Below are 20272 nucleotides of genomic sequence, written 5' to 3'. Positions count from 1 at the left end.
AGGTCTTCAGTACAATCTCCATTCTTGCTTATGACAGCTTCTCATCGTTTTGGGTCGGAGGCTCGTGGGCTAGTGGCCAGCGTTGTGGCCTCTGATAACGGGGTCCCGGGTTCGATTCCTGGCCGGGTTGGGGATTTTCTCTGCCCGGGGACTGGGTGTTTGTGTTGCCCTCTCATGTTATCATCATCATCATTCGTGACAGTGGCTAGATAGGACTGCGAAAGAAATTGGACTGTGGAAAATATGTGACTTCGTCTGGACGCTGATGACCGCGCAGTGGAGCGCCCCACTAACCAGTCATCATCATCAACGCTTTGGCAACTTCTGTATTGCGGATATAGCATCTTCATTGTTGAGCTGTCAGATCACGCGGGTCACCTCATTTGAAACTCCATCGGTCGTGTTAAAAACGTTTTCCACGGCGTTGTTCCTTCAATTTGGAGAACAAAACAGAGTCTGGTGGACTAATATCAGGACTTTTATGGTGGGTGCGGAAGTATTTCCCTTCCAAATCTGTCGTGCGTTCATCCCACTGTAGCTGGAGTCGCGAACGGTGGCGCTCGAGTTCAGACTTGTTCTGCGCACCTACTTCACGCATTCTCGGAAAGCCAGTAGCGTTCAGTAGTATTGTGAGCGCACTGCTGTAAATGCCGTGGCTAATGCGAACATTAGCCGGCCGCTGTGGCCGTGCGGTTCTACGCGCTTCAGTCTGGAACCGCGTGACCGCTACGGTCATGGATGTGTGTGATGTCCTTAGGTTAGTTAGGTTTAAGTAGTTCTACGTTCTAGGGGACTGATGACCGCAGATGTTAAGTCCCATAGTGCTCAGAGCCATTTGAACCATTTTTTTTGCGAACATTAAACGTGATCGTAGCGAGTTGTTTAGTGAATTTCTATTCCATGTGTTGCGAATTGTCGTCGCTGATGGTGGCGGTAAGTGATAAAGTCGGCAGAAGCAAGCGATAGACATAATTTGCAGCATACACGTTTTCTTAGAGCGGAAAGCACGCGCCTACGCCTACCGCAACTATTGTTTGAAATCGTTCGTAATGCAGTCCTCGTCTTTGCCTCGACATGAGCGTACCGTCATCGTTCTTGGATCGGACTACAGCAGGGCATTACGCGGCCTTGCATTTTCGTGCTAAATGAGGACGCCAGCAAAAAGCATGCCGGGCCCTCTTTGGCGAATTTTCGGAAGCAAAACATTTTGCAAATGGTTCAAATGGCTCTGAGCACTATGGGACGTAACATCTGAGGTCATCAGTCGTCTAGAACTTAGAACTGCTTAAACCTAAGTAACCTAAGGACATCACACACATCCATGCCCGAGGCAGGATTCGAACCTGCGACCGTAGCGGTCACGCGGTTCCAGACTGAAGCGCCTAGAACCGCACGGCCACACTGGCCGGTAAACATTTTGCCGAAACAGCTTGTAGTGCGCGCCGGTTACAGACGTCCCCTACGGCACTTTATTTGTACCTATGGCTCCATTCATGTCATACTCAAAGATCATCAGTAGCAGTAAGTAACTAACTCGCGGTGTGTGGAGGATGTAGTTCATTCCGGAAGCGGTTTTGTTATGTTTCGGGGCTGATTTCGTACCATCAGTTGTGCCCACTCATTCAGGCTACTGTGAGCAGGATGTTCATTTCAGCACTCATACGTTCCTGATTCGATTTCACGAAACAGTGGCCCCGTTTCACAACTCGACGGAACCGTAAATTAACCACATCTTAATCCTGTAGGAAGTGTCAGGGACTACCTGGGACATCGGGTAATACATAGCAATCAACATCTCCACGGATTGATAGCTCTACGTGGTCTAATGTATGGCTTTATCTGTGTAAGGCATGCCTGAAGGAACATGTGGGGTCCCTTCGTGTCTCCCAAGGGTAACTACACTCCTGGAAATGGAAAAAAAGAACACATTGACACCGGTGTGTCAGACCCACCATACTTGCTCAGGACACTGCGAGAGGGCTGTACATGCAATGATCACACGCACGGCACAGCGGACACACCAGGAACCGCGGTGTTGGCCGTCGAATGGCGCTAGCTGCGCAGCGTTTGTGCACCGCCGCCGTCAGTGTCAGCCTGTTTGCCGTGGCATACGGAGCTCCATCGCAGTCTTTAACACTGGTAGCATGCCGCGACAGCGTGGACGTGAACCGTATGTGCAGTTGACGGACTTTGAGCGAGGGCGTATAGTGGGCATGCGGGAGGCCGGGTGGACGTACCGCCGAATTGCTCAACACGTGGGGCGTGAGGTCTCCACAGTACATCGATGTTGTCGCCAGTGGTCGGCGGAAGGTGCACGTGCCCGTCGACCTAGGACCGGACCGCAACGACGCACGGATGCATGCCAAGACCGTAGGATCCTACGCAGTGCCGTAGGGGACCGCACCGCCACTTCCCAGCAAATTAGGGACACTGTTGCTCCTGGGGTATCGGCGAGGACCATTCGCAACCGTCTCCATGAAGCTGGGCTACGGTCCCGCACACCGTTAGGCCGTCTTCCGCTCACGCCCCAACATCGTGCAGCCCGCCTCCAGTGGTGTCGCGACAGGCGTGAATGGAGGGACGAATGGAGACGTCTCGCCTTCAGCGATGAGACTAGCTTCTGCCTTGGTGCCAATGATGGTCGTATGCGTGTTTGGCGCCGTGCAGGTGAGCGCCACAATCAGGACTGCATACGACCGAGGCACACAGGGCCAACACCCGGCATCATGGTGTGGGGAGCGATCTCCTACACTGGCCGTACACCGCTGGTGATCGTCGAGGGGACACTGAATAGTGCACGGTACATCCAAACCGTCATCGAACCCATCGTTCTACCATTCCTAGACCGGCAAGGGAACTTGCTGTTCCAACAGGACAATGCACGTCAGCATGTATCCCGTGCCACTCAACGTGCTCTAAAAGGTATGAGGCAACTACCCTGGCCAGCAAGATCTCCGGATCTGTCCCCCATTGAGCATGTTTGGGACTGGATGAAGCGTCGTCTCACGCGGTCTGCACGTCCAGCACGAACGCTGGTCCAACTGAGGCGCCAGGTGGAAATGGCATGGCAAGCCGTTCCACAGGACTACATCCAGCATCTCTACGATCGTCTCCATGGGAGAATAGCAGCCTGCATTGCTGCGAAAGGTGGATACACACTGTACTAGTGCCGACATTGTGCATGCTCTGTTGCCTGTGTCTATGTGCCTGTGGTTCTGTCAGTGTGATCATGTGATGTATCTGACCGCAGGAATGTGTCAATAAAGTTTCCCCTTCCTGGGACAATGAATTCACGGTGTTCTTATTTCAATTTCTAGGAGTGTATTTTTTTGTCCGGCTTGCTTATGAGGCCGCATGTTTGCTGGTGAGCACAAGAAACCCTCGTAATTTGAATGCCACAAATATGCCCCACAAAATGGCGCCTTTCAAAGACCACGCACAGTACGATAATTTTTTTCAAACCCCCAGCCCGCACGAATTGCTGCTGGCGCTCAAAGCCCTCCGTAACGATGACAAACGGACGCAGTCTACGCGGTGTCACTGGCGAATCCCGAGATTGCGAGCCGGCGCCTGCGCGCCGTAATAGCTCACGGCATTGAGACGGATGGCAGCAATTTGCGTGAATTACGCCGCGTTGTAAGCTATCCCGGGACAAGGTGTAACGAACGTTGTACATAAGCCGCGCGCCATGCATTTGATCGCCGTAGCGTTTACGCCGAGTTAAACGGCCGTTTCCTCTACTCGTTCACGTATTTCCGTAACAAATTGATAATAATAACAGCCGTAAAAGCGTTACTCTGACGTCAGCACGCACCTCGGCAGTTTACGACGTTCAGTAGCAGGGGAGGTGGTCGTTAAAAGTAGGGTTCAAAATGAGTTGGTTAATCAAAAGCAAGTGTATTTTGTGGAATTCCGTGTAATCGTCATTGCAGTAACGCGAGGTATGCTTAGACGTCTTATTGCCCATAAAAAATACTAGGCGGTTTGATAGACGAAGATAAAGACGGAGCAGAACTAAGCATATAGCAAAGTTTATTTAAGAGAAATACCCGGAGGTAGCGGTGGTGGCGGGGGGAGGGGGATGCAGGAGGGGAGGGGGGTGGATCAGAAATGACACTTTTATTGCAAGACAATAATTACCACACGGTTTATGGTGGTCTCCTGGATCTTACAGGAGGTGGGGTGCGATCACCACGGACGGAAAAGTGTTTCGATGCTGGACACAAGCTTGGTGATAGAACCAGCGCGGCTAACAATTACGGCATGGCGGTTGGTGCATATGGGCGTCCTGCAATGCACCTCGCAAACCTATCCGTCAGGTGCTCGATCCAATTTAAGTCTACTGAATGGGCAGGCCATTCGCCAAATATGGTCCAGTTCCAAGCGCTCTGCCACCTGTGCAGTTCGAAGCGTCCATAAAAATGAAGTCAGGGCCGAATGCACCCTCGAAAAAGTTCACAAGTAGAGTGTCAAAATAGCCTTGACCGGTGAGTGCGCCGTCTTCAAAGATTTGGCGGTCAGTACGCGAATGCAACATTTAGTCTACCCCCACGGCGGACCGCAAAAACATTATTCTTGGGTCCGTTATGTACGCTAATATTGCGAGAGGTGAGAAGACAGACCCCCGTTCCCTTGGCTTAAATCCCATCAGGCAGAAGTGGGATGTGTTGAGAAGTCGTATTACATCAGGACCACATGCACCAATGACCACCCACGAGTTGTCAACCGCACTGATGGAGGAATGGAAAGTCCCACCTCAAGGAATCCTTACCAACCTTGCGGGCACCACGTGAGCACGCTACAGAACATGCATTGACTGAAAAATTGGAAATTTGTTGTAAGGTCTTATGGGACCAAACTGCTGAGGTCATCGGTCCCTAAGTCTACACACTACTTAATCTAACGTAAACTAACTTACGCTATGGACAACACATACACTCATGCCCGAGGCGGACTCGATCCTCCTTCGGGGGGAGCCGCGCGGACCGTGACAAGGTGCCCCACACCGTGCGGCTATCCCGCGCGGGTACGAATGGACGTTCGTGGTCATCACACACCTTATTAAGGACCATTTCGCGCTTTTTGTAATGTCGAGAAGATTACAATATAATGCGGTGACTTAAGTGTAATTATTGTCGTCGAATAAAAATGACATTTGTGTTAGTAAAACATTCTCGGGTTTCAAGCCACGTCAAGTAGTTTACTGCCCACTAGCTTTCGGCAGAGATCTCCTCTGCCATTGTCAAGTGGATGACTGTCGTGTGGTTGTCACTGGCGTGCTTATATAGCCGCGCCGTCGCTCGTGACGTCACTAGTGCTCAGTCCCGCACCATACATGGTAAAGGTTTGGCCGCGCAACCGCCAGGCCCGCTTCAACTCCCTCAACACTTTATCCCACGCTGTGCTCAGCTGCAATCCACTGTGCGAGACCGAGCACCAATGATGTCAGAAGCGACGTCACGGGCGACGGCGCGGCTATATAAGCACGGCAATGACAGTCATCCACTTGACAATGGTAGAGGAGATCTCTGCCGAAAGCTCGTGGACAGCGGCTTGAAACCCGAGAATGTTTTATTAACGGATATCGCCGCGAAAGCAGGCATTCGTATATGACATTTGTGTTTTTCTAATTGCGTATTTCTTTGTTACCCCCTCTACTAACCTGCAGGAGTTCCTTCTACCAACGGCGTTCAGTAAGTAACGCAACGCACTATTTTTCTAGGCCAGTTTCTACAGAAAAAAAAGTGGAATATGTTGTGGAACATCGTTGAATATTCCCCCTTAAGCCCCTATAGTTCGATTAAGTGCCGATGGGTGGATGTGCTGTATGTATCCTTCAAAATGATTACCATAAATGATTACCAAGCAGAGGGCTGCCATTCAGTTTGTTTTGGCGGAAAACCACAGTAGCGCAGGTATTCAGAGGCGCTCGCAAACTGTTTACCTAGACCTGGCGGTGAACAAAAGCACGGAGAGTCGTTGGGAGAGACGTCTGTCATCATCGTGCCCACGGCTCGTGTTCTCGCGGTCGCTTTCTTGCTTCCCGAGCACGGGGTCCCGGGTTCGATTCCCAGCGGGTTCAGGGATTTTCACCTACCTTTAGATGACTGGGTGTTTGTGTTGTCCTCATCATTTCATCATTATTCATGAATGTGGCGAGATTGGGCTGAGAGAAGGTTGGGAATTTGTACGGGCGATAGTAACCGCGCCGTTGAGCGCCCCACAAACCAAACATCATCATCATCTGTCATCATCGCGAGAAGGTCGCGCAAATCCGTTCTTCCTCATCGACTCTACAGTCCGGATCTCACACCTTCTGTTTGCCCCAATGAAGGATGGACTCAGCGGGAAGCAGTATGTGGATGGTGGGGAGGTTATTGATGCACCAAAACATTTGTCTCGACGTCCACCAGTAGAGTGGCACCATGGCGGCATACAGGCCCTCCCTGTAAGGTGGTGTAAGGCCGTCGCATTGGACGGAGGTTATGTTGAAAAATAGTGTTTTGTAGCGAAAAGAGTGGGGTATAATATGGGGTATTTCAATAGTGAATAAAACAAACCTGATTATTGAACGCCCTTCGTATGTGTAGTACAAGTTTCATCGAGATATGTCATTTGACAGTGACAGATCAAGCGAACGTTACTTTCGTCCTTAATTTTTGGCGAGCGTTTCTAGGCGCTTCAGTCTGGAACCACAAGACCGCTACTGTCGCAGGTTCAAATCCTGCCTCGGGAATGGATGTGTGAGTTGTCCTTAGGTTAGTTAGGTTTATGTAGTTCTAAGTTCTAGGGGACTGATGACCACAGATGTTAAGTCCCATAGTGCTTAGAGCCATTTGAACCACCTTAAGTTTTGCAAAACAGTTTATTAAGACAAAAAGAAGAGACTAGAAATCTACTCTGTATGAATCAGCATGGGTTTCGAAAAAGACGATCTTGTGAAACCCAGCTTGCGCTATTCGTCCACGAGATTCAGAGGGCCATAGACACGGGTTCCCAGGTAGATGCCGTGTTTCTTGACTTCCGAAGGCGTTCGATACAGTTCCCCACAGTCGTTTAATGAACAAAGTAAGAGCATATGGACTATCAGACCAATTGGGTGATTGTATTGAAGAGTTCCTAGATACCCGAAAGCAGCATGTCATTCTCAAAAGAGAGAAGTCTTTCGAAGTACGAGTGATTTCAGGGGTGCCGCAGGGGAGAGCCGTAGGACCGTTGCTATTCACAATATCCATAAATGACCTTCTGGATAACATCGGAAGTTCACTGAGGCTTTTTGCGGATGATGCTGTAGTATACTGAAATGCAGGAGGATCTGCAACGAATTGACGTATGGTGCAGGAAATGGCAATTGAATCTCAATGTAGACAAGTGTAATGTGCTGCAAATACATAGAAAGAAAGATCCTTTATCATTTAGCTATAATATAGCAGGTCAGCAACTGGAAGCAGTTAATTCCATAAATTATCTGGGAGTAGGCATTAGGAGTGATTTAAAATAGAATGATCATATAAAGCTGATCGTCGACAAAGCAGATGCCAGACTGAGATTGATTGGAAGAATCCTAAGGACATGCAATCCGAAAACAGAGGAAGTAGGTTACAGTATACTTGTTCGCCCACTGCTTGAATATTGCTCACCAGTATGGGATCCGTGCCAGATGGGTTGATAGAAGAGATGGAGAAGATACAACGGAGAGCAGCGCGCTTCTTTACAGGATCATTTAGTAATCGCGAAAGTGTTGGGGAGATGATAGATAAACTCCAGTGGAAGACTCTGCAGGAGAGACGCTCAGTAGCTCGGTACGGGCTTTTGTTCAAGTTTCGAGAACATACCTTCACCGAGGAGTCAATCAGTATATTGCTCCCTCATACATATATCTCGCAAAGATAGCATGAGGATAAAATCCGAGAGATTAGAGCCCACACAGAGGCATACCGACAATACTTCTTTCCACGAACAATACGAGACTGGAATAGAAAGGAGAACCGAAAGAGGTACTCAAAGTACACATTGTCAGGTGGCTTGCGGAGTATGGGTGTAGATGTAGATGTAGATGAAGATTGCCACGAAAATGCTTGCTTGTGAGGTTAAATAGTGTCTGGAGAGTGTGCTGCATGCCAGCTATAGAGAGACTCAGCCCACTGTGCATTCCCGTACGCGGCAGCAAGTCGCACGTCCCTGGTCCCTGCCTGCTGGCCCACAGTCGGCGCGTGTTCCTCCGGGACCGCACCGCCGCCAATTTATCCTAGCATTTCCCTTTCCCTCCTAATAGCACTTCTATCGATCTTGGCACAATTCCAGGCATTCACGAGCCCGCAGCCTGCATCGGGCGGCCTGCGTGTAGTTAAAAGGAAAAAGAGGGAACGGCGGTGGAGGCGGCCGACTGCGTGCGCCCTCGGGGCTGCGCTTTCTCACCCGCTCCGCCTTCTGAGAAACACTGCGACGCTGCGCTTCCACGTGTCCCGCGGCTCGCGTGCTCCAGCTGTCTGTAACTCTGCCGTACACGAGTACCACAGCCGCTGCCATCTTCTCCTCGTTATCGTCTCTTGTTATCGCTGTACAAAGCTTACCCTAGGCGTGCTAGTAGCGGCAGCCAAGCTGGTTCCGTAAGTAGGTACAGTGATGTTGCAGTTCAAAGCAGCGGGCGCTCTTGCCTAATAGAGGTAAGTGATCGTGGAAAATGTCTTCCGGACAGGGCCAATGGCTTGCAGATGAAGTCATTAAATTTCAGCATACTACTCACACAGCCAACGGGTTGAAAATAATTGTTTGGTACACTGACCTAGAATAAAAATATGTCATTTCAGTCTTTGATCGTTATTTTTTTTATTTTCAGTAATCGGTTTCAGGCTAGCTGTCCATCTACAGATTATATATTGCACTTACAGAGCTGTCAAGACAGCGAACCAACAGTTCTACACTGACAGGTTACTCTGTAACTGCAATATATGATGGGCAGCTAGCCTGAAACCAGTTACTGAAAATAAAAAAATAGCGATCAAAGACTGAAATGCCATATGTTTATTCAAAGAACGATCGCGGCTATCCCAATAAGACAATCATGTGCGGTTGTGATACGCTGACCTAGGTTTCGACACGTCTAAGGATGTCTTCATCAGAACGATATTTTAAGAACCCTTATAAAAGGGTTGCGAGAAAGCAGTGGTCAAAGTTTCGAGCAGACATGCTCAAGTAAAAAATTAAAATTAAACACGTTCCAGTCTTTGGCAAGTACGTCTTGCTAGGAATAACTCTGATGCTGTTGACTCCTTGCTGGTCGGTGTGGCCATGCGGTTGTAGGCGCTTTAGTCCCGAACCGCGCGACCGCTACAGTCGCAGGTTCGAATCCTGCCTCGGGTATCGGTGTGTGTGATGTCCTTGGGTTAGTTATGTTAAGTAATTCTAAGTACTAGGGGACTGATGACCTCAGATGTTAAGTCCCATAGTGCTCAGAGGCATTTGAACCATTCGTTGACTCCTTAGAGGTGTCGGAACCTAAGTTAATGTACCAGACAGTTACTTACAACTGGTTGGCTGTGTGATTCTTATGTTGAAATTTATGCACGGTTGCTGAGAGACAGCCGTGTTGAAAACTGTCATTACGTTATTTTTTACGTTTTCTGTCGTTCCTTGCCTGCTTCTTCATGCAGAACGTTCGGAAAGTCGCTGTGCACTCGACCACGGATGCTGGTAACATTGGAAATTCGAAAAAAAAGTTACAAAACACAGGTTAACCAACAATTTTGTCAATGGACACGCGCTCGCTTTTTGATTCCTTTCGTTGTTGCGAAGCATTTAACTGTTGGTGCTTACTATTGAATGCGATGTGTAGTATTTAGATGTTCAGTTTGTTTTTAAATTACGATGCTTTCAACTGAGGAGCGTATTTTTCATGTTGAACATGTGTTTCGACGATGCGACAAATGCACAGAGGTAGCAAAAATCATGGGATAGCGATATGCACATGTAAAGACGGCGGTAGTGTAGGTACACAAGGTATAGAAGGACCGTGCCTTGACGGAACTGTCATTTGTACTCAGTTGATTCATGTGAAAAGATTTCCGACGTGATTATGGCCGCACTACGGGAATTAACAGACTCTGAACGCGGAATGGTAGCTGGAGCTAGACGCATGCGACATTCCATTTCGGAAATCGTTAGGGAATTCAATATTCCGAGATCCACCGTCTCAAGATCTGCCAAGAAAACCAAAGGTCAGGCATTGCCTCTCACTACGGCATTCTCTTAGCGACCGAGACTAGCCGTGTTTGGTAGATTTGTTAGTGCTAACAGACAATGAAAACTGCGGAAAATAACCGTAGTAATCGATGTTGGACGTACGACGAAAGTATCCGTTAGGACAGTGTGGCGAAATTTGGGGTTAACGGGCTATGTAGCAGACGACCAACGTGAGTGCCTTTGATAACAGCATGACATCGTTTGCAGCGCCTCTCCTGAGCTTAGTCTATATCGGTTGGACACTAGACTACTGGAAAACCGTGGCAGATGAGTCTCGGTTTCTGATCGTAAGAGCTGTTAGTGGCGTCCAAGTGTGGTGCAGACCCATAGCCGTGGACCCAAGTTGTCAACAAGGCACTGAGCTGTGTCTTCTGATCTAACGGGACCAATCGTTGATTGTAAATGGTTCTGTTCGGCTACTTGGACATCATTTTCAGCCATTCATGGACTTCATGTCCCAAAACAACGATGGAATTTTTATGGATGACAATGCGACATATCACTGGGTCACAGTTGCTCACGATTAGTCTGAAGAATACTATGGACAATTCGATCGAATAATGTGGACACCCAGATCGCCCGATTCGAATCCCATCGAACATTTATGGTGTAGAATCGAGAGGTCAGTTCGTGCACAAATTCTGCAACGTCAACACCTTCGCATTTATGGACTGTTCTAGAGGCAGCATGGCTCAATATTTCTGCAGAGGACTTCCAACGACTTGTTGATTCCATGCCACGTCAACCTGCTTCAGTATGTGGGGCAAAAGGACGTCCGACACAGTATTAGGAGGTATCCCATGACTTTTGTCACGTCAATGTCCACGGATGTAGTGCAGGAACGTCTGCTGAAAAATTTCGAGAGATAGTTGTACCTCATCCTGACTTGGTCAGTCAACTTACTGGGCAATTTCGGGAAAAAGGCACAAAGTTAGAGGCCGCATGAATTGGATGAACACCTAAAACAAAAGAACAGAAGTTGTTACATATTTCTGACTGTATGCAGCAGAGCCCAGCAGAATCATTGCCCAAGTTGGCGCAGGAAAAAGATACCGGGCAAGTAACCTATTGTAAAGCGATTAGGGAAACACTGAAATTGTTCCCTTATAAAGTGACAACAGTGCAAGAACTGAAAGATACGGATCATGAAAAGCGGATCTGTTACTGCTCTGCAGGCTGCATTCCTTATAGAGTTGTCGGAATAAGGACATGAACTCGACGCTTCCCCCGAAGATGAAAGGAGAAAACTCGTCGAAACGTTCTATTCACGAGTGGTGTGTCGAAAAGACGATTATAAACTTTTGTATGAGATCTAATTTCTATCTTCAGGTGAAGCGTCGGGTTCATGTCTTCTGACACACCAGGGAGCAGATTGAGTGCAGCTTCAAGTTTCAGCAAAAGTTGCTGCAAAAGTTGCAAGTCATGAAGGACAGTCTGCTCAACAGATTGGATTTCTTATAGTGGTGTCGGTATAAGTTCATGAACTCAAGACTTCGGCTGATAATGCGAAGTAGAAAACTCGTCGAAACGTTCCATTCGCGAGCGGTGCATGGGAAGGACGATTATAAACTTCTGTCAGAGCTCTAAGTTTGATTAAATCTTGTCGGCTTATCAGCCGAGTCGTGGCGCTGTGTTGTCGCAACGTTTCGACGAGTTGCCTACCCGCCGGCTTGAGTCGAAGTGTCGGGTTCATTTATGTTGGCATACCGGGGAAGAGATGGAGTACAGCTTCAAGATGCTACAAAAGCTACTAGTGAAGAAGGCCAGTCTGCTCAGGAGACTGAATTTCTTTGAACAGTGTCGGCATAAAGCCGTGAATTCGACGCCTGAAGATCACGAATAGAACTCGTCGAAATGTGACAATACGTCGTGACGACTCGGCTGCCAACCCTAGAAAATATCATCAACATTACAGTTTAGACGGAATTTTTATTCCTTCCTACCACGCTCCGTTAGCGAATAGCACGGAGAAGGAGGTGGCTGATACCAGTACCGTAAGTACCCCGCCAGCTTGCGTCGTACTGACGCAGATGTACACTGAAGAACCAAAGAAACTGCAACACTTACCTAATATCGTTGGGGCCAGACGAGCACGTAAAAGTGCCGCAACACGACGTGGAATGTACTCATCTAACGTATAAACTACTGCCGGAGGGAATTCACGCGGTGAATCCTGCAGCGCTGTCCATAAATCGGCAAGAGTACGAAGGGGTTGAGATCTCTTCTAAACAGCACGTTGCAAGGTATCCCAGATATGCTGAACAATGCTCATGTCTGGGGAGTTTGGTGGCGAGCGGAAGTGTTTCAACTCAGAAGAGTGTCCCTGCAGCCACTCTGTAGCAATTCTGGGCGTGTGGGGTATCGCATTGTCCTGCTGGAATTGCTCAAATCCGTCGGATTGAACAACGGACAACAGTGAAGGCAGGTGATCACGCAGGATGCTTACGTAAGTGTCACTTGGCAGAGTCGTAACTAGACGTATCAGGGGCCCCATATCACTCCAACTACACACGCCCTACACCATTACAGAGCGTCCACCAGCTTGAACGGTCCCCTGATGACAGGTAGTCTCCATGGATTCATGAAGTGATCTCCGTACCTGTACACGTCCATCCGCTCGATACAATTTCAAACGAGACTTGTCCGACCAGTCAACATGTTTCCAATCATCAACAGTCCAGTGTTGGTGCTGACGAGCCCAGGCGAGGTGTGAAGCTTCGTGTCGTGCAGCCATCAAGGGTACACGAGTGGGCCTTAGGCTCCGAAAGTCCATATGGATGATGTTTCGTTAAACTGTTCGCAGGCTGACACTTGTCGATGGCCCAGCATTGAAATCTGCAGCAGTTTGTGGAAGGGTTGCACTTCTGTCGCGGTGAACGATTCTCTTCTCCCGTCATTGGTCCCGTTCTCGCAGTATCGTTTTTCAGCCGCAGTGATGTCGAAGATTTGGTGTTTTACCGGATTCCTGATATTCACGGTACCGTTTTACGGGAAAATCCCCACTTAATCGCTACCTCGGAGATGCTGTCTCCCATCGCTCGTGCGCCGACTATAACATCACGTTCAAACTAACTTACATCTTGATAACCTGCCATTGTAGCAGCAGTAACCGATCTAACAACTACGCCAGAAACTTGTCGTTTTACATAGTTGTTGCCGACAGCAACGCCGTATTCTGCCTGTTTAGATATTTCTCTATTTAAATACGCATGCCTATACCGGTTTCTTTAGCGCTTCAGTATACAGGGTGTTACAAAAAGGTACGGCCAAACCTTCAGGAAACACACTTTCCATGTTAGAGCTCATTTTATTACTTCTCTTCAAATCACATTAATCATGGAATGGAAACACACAGTAACAGAAGGTACCAGCGTGACTTCAAACACTTTGTTACAGGAAATGTTCAAAATGTCCTCCGTTAGCGAGGATACATGCATCCACCCTCCGTCGCATGGAATCTCTGATGCGCTGATGCAGCCCTGGAGAATGGCGTATTGTATCACAGCCGTCCACAATACCAGCACGAAGAGTCTCTACATTTGGTACCGGCGTTGCATAGACAAGAGCTTTCAGATGCCCCCATAAATGAAAGTCATGATAACGTGCTCCATAGAGCGTAGGTGGAAGAACATGGGACCCAATCAAGACATCGCCAACAATGCCTGCCCAAACGTTGACAGAAAATGTGTTGATGACGTGATTGCACAATTGAGTGAGGATTCTCGTCAGCCCACACATGTTGATTGTGAAAATTCACAATTTGATCACGTTTGGAATGAAGTCTCATCCATAAAGAGAAGATTTGCACTGAAATGAGGATTGACACATTTTTGGATGAAGTGTACCCGTGGAGGCCAATTAGCTGCTGATAGTGCCTGCACACGCTGTACATGGTACGGAAACAACTGGTTCTCCCGTAGTACTCTCCATACAGTGAAGTGGCCAACGTTACCTTGTACAGCAGCAACTTCTCTGACGTTGACATTAGGGTTATTGTCAACTGGACGAAGAATTGCCTCGTCCGTTGCAGGTGTCCTCGTCGTTCTAGGTCTTCCCCAGTCGCGAGTCATAGGCTGGAATGTTCCGTGCTCCCTAAGACGCCGATCAATTGCTTCGAACATCTTCCTGTCGGGACACCTTCGTTCTGGAAATCTGTCTCGATACAAACGTACCGCGCCACGGCTATTGCCCCGCGCTAATCCATACACCAAATGGGCATCTGCCAATTCCGCACATGTAAACATTTGCGCTGACTGCAAAAGCCACGTTCGTGATGAACACTAACCTGTTGTTGCTACGTTCTGATGTGCTTGATGCTAGTACTGTAGAGCAATGAGTCGCATGTCAATACAAGCACCGAAGCCAACATTACCTTCCTTCAATTGCGCCAACTGGCGGTGTATCGAGGAAGTATAGTACATATTGACGAAACTAAAATGAGCTCTAACATGGAAATTACGCGTTTCCGGACACATGTCCACATAACATCTTTTCTTTATTCGTGTGTGAGGAATGTTTCCTGAACGTTTGACCGTACCTTTTTGTAACACCCTGTAGATGTACCGTGACCTCCGCTAAGGTAAAGCCACGAATGTAGGCGACTCATTAACATTCGGGACACCGTTCTGCGGGCAGAGTAATGTCAGTGAAGTCCTATTTGGTGGCCAGTAGCATCTCCCACGCGGAAGGCGCTGGAGCTTCCGCGGAGACGGCACGCTGGTCCAGATAGCGTCGTCACGGCGGCGGGTAATGGCCACTCCACGGGCGTCGATTGCCCGAGGAGCCTGGCCCGGCCTCTATAATTTATGGCCCCGCCGTGCAGACGGCAACAAGGGAAATCAACACGGCAACCGCCGTGGTTTTTACGCGAATCTCACCGCCGCCGAACACTCTGTGTTCCCTACCGCCGGCCACACTCCGGCAGTCTATAGCTCTCTGGGTTAATGCCGGCCAGAGGCGGCGTATCGCGGCCATTAATGAGCGTCTCGGGCGGGGCGTAAAACGGGTTACGGCTGCTAAGATCTGCCGGCAGTGGACGCCGCTAGCCGCGGGGGCCGCTACGCGGTCGTTCCGATAGTTGTTACAAAGTTGGAAGGGAGGCCTAGACGGTTCTAACTTTGAGACAGAGCCCTGTGATCAGGCACCAATTGCACGTGCGCATGCGCAGTCGCATGAAAACATAGTGATGTACCCGCGTATGTGGTGTTGCCCCCTTTAACCTACCTAAAGAAAGCAAAATAATACTCGGCCAGAAAGTATGTGGGTCGTTCCATAAGCAATGCCCAATATTCTTTTCAAAAGCCATTAATACAGGGTGATTCAAAAAGAATACCACAACTTTAGGAATTTAAAACTCTGCAACGACAAAAGGCAGAGCTAAGCACTATCTGTCGGCGAATTAAGGGAGCTATGAAGTTTCATTTAGTTGTACATTTGTTCGCTTGAGGCGCTGTTGACTAGGCGTCAGCGTCAGTTGATGCTAAGATGGCGACCGCTCAACAGAGAGCTTTTTGTGTTATTGAGTACGGCAGAAGTGAATCGACGACTGTTGTTCAGCGTGCATTTCGAACGAAGTATGGTGTTAAACCTCCTGATAGGTGGTGTATTAAACGTTGGTATAAACAGTTTACAGAGAATGGGTGTTTGTGCAAAGGGAAAAGTTCTGGACGGCCGAGAACGAGTGATGAAAATGCAGCACGCATCCAGTATCTGGAGATGTTAGAGAATTGGCTGTTCCCTCAGCTCGAACAAGAAGCACAACAATTCATGTGTCAGCAGGATGGAGCGCCACCACATTGGCACTTATCTGTCCGTAACTACCTGAACGTCAACTACACGAGGCGATGGATCGGCCGCCAGGCAGCCCGTGACAGAGCACTTCATCACTGGCCTCCAAGAAGCCCTGATCTTACCCCCTGCGATTTTTTCTTATGGGGGTATGTTAAGGATATGGTGTTTCGGCAACCGCTCCCAGCCACCATTGATGATTTGAATCGAGAAATAACAGCAGCTATCCAAACTGTTATGCCTGATATACTACAGAGAGTGTGGAACGAGTTGGAGTATCGGGTTGATATTGCTCGAGTGTCTGGAGGGGGCCATATTGAACATCTCTGAACTTGTTTTCGAGTGAAAAAAAACCTTTTTAAATACTCTTTGTAATGATGTATAACAGAAGGTTATATTATGTTTCTTTCATTAAATACACATTTTTAAAGTTGTGGTATTCTTTTTGAATCACCCTGTATATGCAGACAAACGTCCTTGTTGGTTCTTTACATTTGATGTTTGCGCCGGTGGAGCTTCTAACCTTTCTCGCAGGTGGCAGAACCGTAGTAGACCGTCAAAATGACGTCTACATATGTCTCACGTTACAAGGAGCGTGCTGTTATTGAATTTTTGTTTAAAAATGGTTCAAATGGCTCTGAACACTATGGGACTGGTTAGAGGTCATCAGTCCCCTAGAACTTTGAACTATTTAAACCTATCCTAAGGACGTCACATACATCCATGCCCGAGGCAGAATTCGAACCTGCGACCGTAGCGGTCTCGCGGTTCCAGACTGAAGCGCCTAGAGCCGCTCGGCCACACAGGCCGGTGTGAAGTTTTGTGTGCAGAAAAAGAAACCGTGGTGAACATCCATAAATGTTTGTGTGCAGTGGATGGTGATGCTGCAGTTGATAGGAGTACAGTTGGGCGACGGGTAAAGAAAGTTACAGCCTCAGGAAATGCAGAAACAGAGCTCCATGAGCAGCCACGCTCGCGACTCCCTGTCACAGCCACTGCTCCAGACTTGCTGAATCGTGCGGGTGTCGTTATTCGTGCCGACCGACGCATTAAAACTCGACAGTTCGCTCTACAGTTGTCGACCGGCAATGAAAGTGCGTCTGCAGTGATCGAGACTCTCTGATATTCGAAGTGGTGCTCACAATGGGTTCCACGAATGCTCACAGCGGACCAAAAGATTAGCCAAAGGCCATTTCATCTGAATTGTTGGAGCGGTTTGAGACCGCCGGAGAGGCCTTTCTGTCGCGGACTATACTTCAGTGCACGTCCGAACAATCTGTGTCCAGCCATCCAGGATGTTACTTCTCTTACCAGAGTGGTCACAGAATGTCGGTTTGAAAGTTAAGCCATCTAAAACTCAACAATCTTAGTTCCTCACAAAAGTCTTATTACCGCTCAGTTCAAAAAACATTTCCCATCTTTAGTGATAAACGTAACAAAAATAATCTTCTCTTTTTCTTCTTCTTCTCCAAGGAACTTGGGATAATTCTGGACCGTCATCTAGACTGGGCTGAACACACAGTTGTAGCCTGCAAGGAGGTGTCAGCATCACTCCATTCACTACAGAAATGTAAAAATGTATTTCATTACGCGCTGGAAAAAGAAACACGTAGAATCACTACTCCCTCCCCACATTCCATATCCGTGTGAGAACTCACACCGACTGGAAATGGCATTGAACGCTTGTTTGCTCGACCACATAACTCCTGCTTCCAAACAATTATCATGGCTACGTGCCGATAAGCATAGAGACTTTCACACTCTGTGTTTTCTTGATCTAGCTTCTTGTCAATCATTGAACTCCCTCTTATTTATCTTCAACTACCACACTACTATCAGAACAGCACAGCGTAAGAACTCGTTCTCAACAAAGTGAAATCTTCTCTATACCACTACACATATCACCCTTGTCAAAAAACCTCCCCTCCACTTTTCCATACCCTTTCTTATACAGTGCTCTATTAAAAAGCTGTTCTTTGTTAACAGCTACTTTCACTCCCATTTTCAATCATACATTTTCAGTCTTACACCAAACACGGCTTCAAGTATGCTAAAATAATCAATATTATTGTTATTCTTGACAACCTGTATTATTATTATTATTATTATTATTATTATTATTATTATTATTATTATTATTTTTAATGCCATCTATTGGCATTCTATGTGTATATCTATGTGTATTATTGTAACTGTATGTCTGTTATTGCAAGTGTATGTGTATGTGTTGGTTTGTGTTGTTGTGTTGGTTTGTGTTGTTGTTGTTCTGATCTAAGATAGGTTTTAAGGCACTAATATTGTCAAGCTGAATAAATAATAAATAAATAAATAAATAAAGGAAGAGACATTTTCGTCTTCATGTTATCCGTACTTTCTGCAGGCGATGTTTCCACGCGCATTACAAAATCACCCTGTACATAGACTAAACAGTCAGAACGTGTCTGTACAGAACAAGCACACTAAATTAAAAAGAAAGGAACATGCTTACTAACTAAAGTTTGCAAAAAGAGAGGCATACGGAAAACATGTACTGTATTTACTTCAATTAAACACTCTCTCATAGGACTCGCAAAATTTCGTATCCTGCAGCTGAACCCCTGCGGTTGCTTCCGACTCGAGGCGGCTCCTGACCTCTGACCTTTTGCCTGTTCCAGATGGTGACGCGAACAAAGAAGATATTCGTGGGCGGCCTGTCGGCACCTACCACGCTGGAGGACGTCAAAAACTACTTCGAGCAGTTTGGACCGGTGAGTACCCACGCACGTGGTAATTACTATGTTCTGTTTTCTAGTGCAGTTTTGTCAACCCTCGAACCGCGGAAAACAATTCGTCCGAATTATTCGTCTCATAGCTGGGAGGCAGTATAAGGAACAGGGAATTATCTTGCGTCATCAGGAAAGAAAGTAGATTGGTTTTGTTTTATTCCTCGTGATCGTACGACCCGTAATGAACAGGCATCGAGTAGTGTTGTACAGAGTAATTACTTGTTCCTTTTACGTCGAAATTAATCTGAAGCACTAGTATTTGATGATGTTGATTTATTACGATCGATTCAGAAGATTTGAAGGCTTCATGGTGAGGCATACGTAGTGACACATGTGCGCACTCGCACAGCATATGCCTGCATAGTCGCTGAACGCTATCGGGTATAACTACACCTTAATTGGCAACAGCATCCAAAATAACAAGTGGAACACCGATTGTCATGGATGGTAATAAAGTACAAAGGTATACATATGTAGCTTTAGGTAACTGGCAAGTTGGAGCTGCGAGCTTCACTTGTATACGTGTATATCTCTTTTATTACCATCCATGATAATCAGAATTCGACTTGTCGTTGTGGTTGCTGTTGCCAGCTAAGGTGGAATTACGTCGTAGTGTTCTATGATTATGCAGATATGCACTTCACAGGTATAGCTGTGCGTAACACTCAAATATTCTCTGCATTCTCCGCAAAGAAGTAGCATATCTAATTCCTCTTGTCTTGTGAAAGACATTTTTTTTCTTAGACTGCCAGCTCTCGACACTGGAACGACACAGGCATCCAGATTTAAATTTTCCATTATTTTCCTAATTTGCCCCAAGCAAATGCGTGGATGATTACTTTGAAAAGGGCACGGCCGACTTCCTTTCCCACAGTTCCGTAATCCGAGTTTGTACTCCGTCTCTATTGACCTCGTTGTCGACGCTACATAAGCTTCTAATCTTACTTTTTTTTTTACCAAAGTCCTTATTGAGAAAACCGGAGCCTCGTAGTGTAAAACGACTAATGCGTTCAGAAGCCATCGCCTCGCAGTCGAAACAAAATTAAGATTTCTAGGTTGCGACATATTTCCCATATTTTTTTATTGCTCTGAGACCTGGACTTTGACCGAGGCGATGGGCAAACGATTTGAGGCATTGGAGATGTCGCTGAGCAGAATGCCATGGCAGATAAAATTACTAACAACGACTTTCTCCGCAGAATTAAGAAAGAAAGAGAAGCCCTAAATGCACCAAAACGCTTAAAGCTACGAGTACAGTAGCTCCGCCATGTAAAGAGAAATGAGAACGGGTATAAATTGCTGCGGAACGTTCTTTTCAAGAAAAGATACCTGGCACAGAGGACGGGAAAGAAGAAGAAGAAGATCATGATGATGATCACCTTCGTCTCGAAAACAAAAGGACGCAGACTTCACACATGGTCGAACAAGCAAAATATGACATACATTCCTTTGCTTTTCGAGGGAAGTCTCTCTACCAA

The 20272-nt window shown here is 47.3% G+C and overlaps 1 protein-coding gene across 1 annotated transcript in view; it reads left to right on the top strand.

Moving 5' to 3' along the window:
* The window catches only part of LOC126283425 (RNA-binding protein Musashi homolog Rbp6), a 1171251-nt gene that overhangs the window by 618725 nt on the left and 532254 nt on the right, over positions 1-20272 (top strand). The window contains exon 4 of the mRNA XM_049982271.1: positions 18684-18776. Within this exon, the coding sequence (XP_049838228.1) occupies positions 18684-18776 (93 nt within the window). The remainder of the gene's footprint in view (positions 1-18683; positions 18777-20272) is intronic.

Source organism: Schistocerca gregaria, chromosome 1 (genome assembly GCF_023897955.1).
Source record: "Schistocerca gregaria isolate iqSchGreg1 chromosome 1, iqSchGreg1.2, whole genome shotgun sequence".
Classification (NCBI taxonomy): domain Eukaryota; kingdom Metazoa; phylum Arthropoda; class Insecta; order Orthoptera; family Acrididae; genus Schistocerca; species Schistocerca gregaria.
The sequence above is the reverse complement of the archived record's forward strand: the minus strand, read 5'-3'. Positions and strand labels throughout refer to the sequence as shown.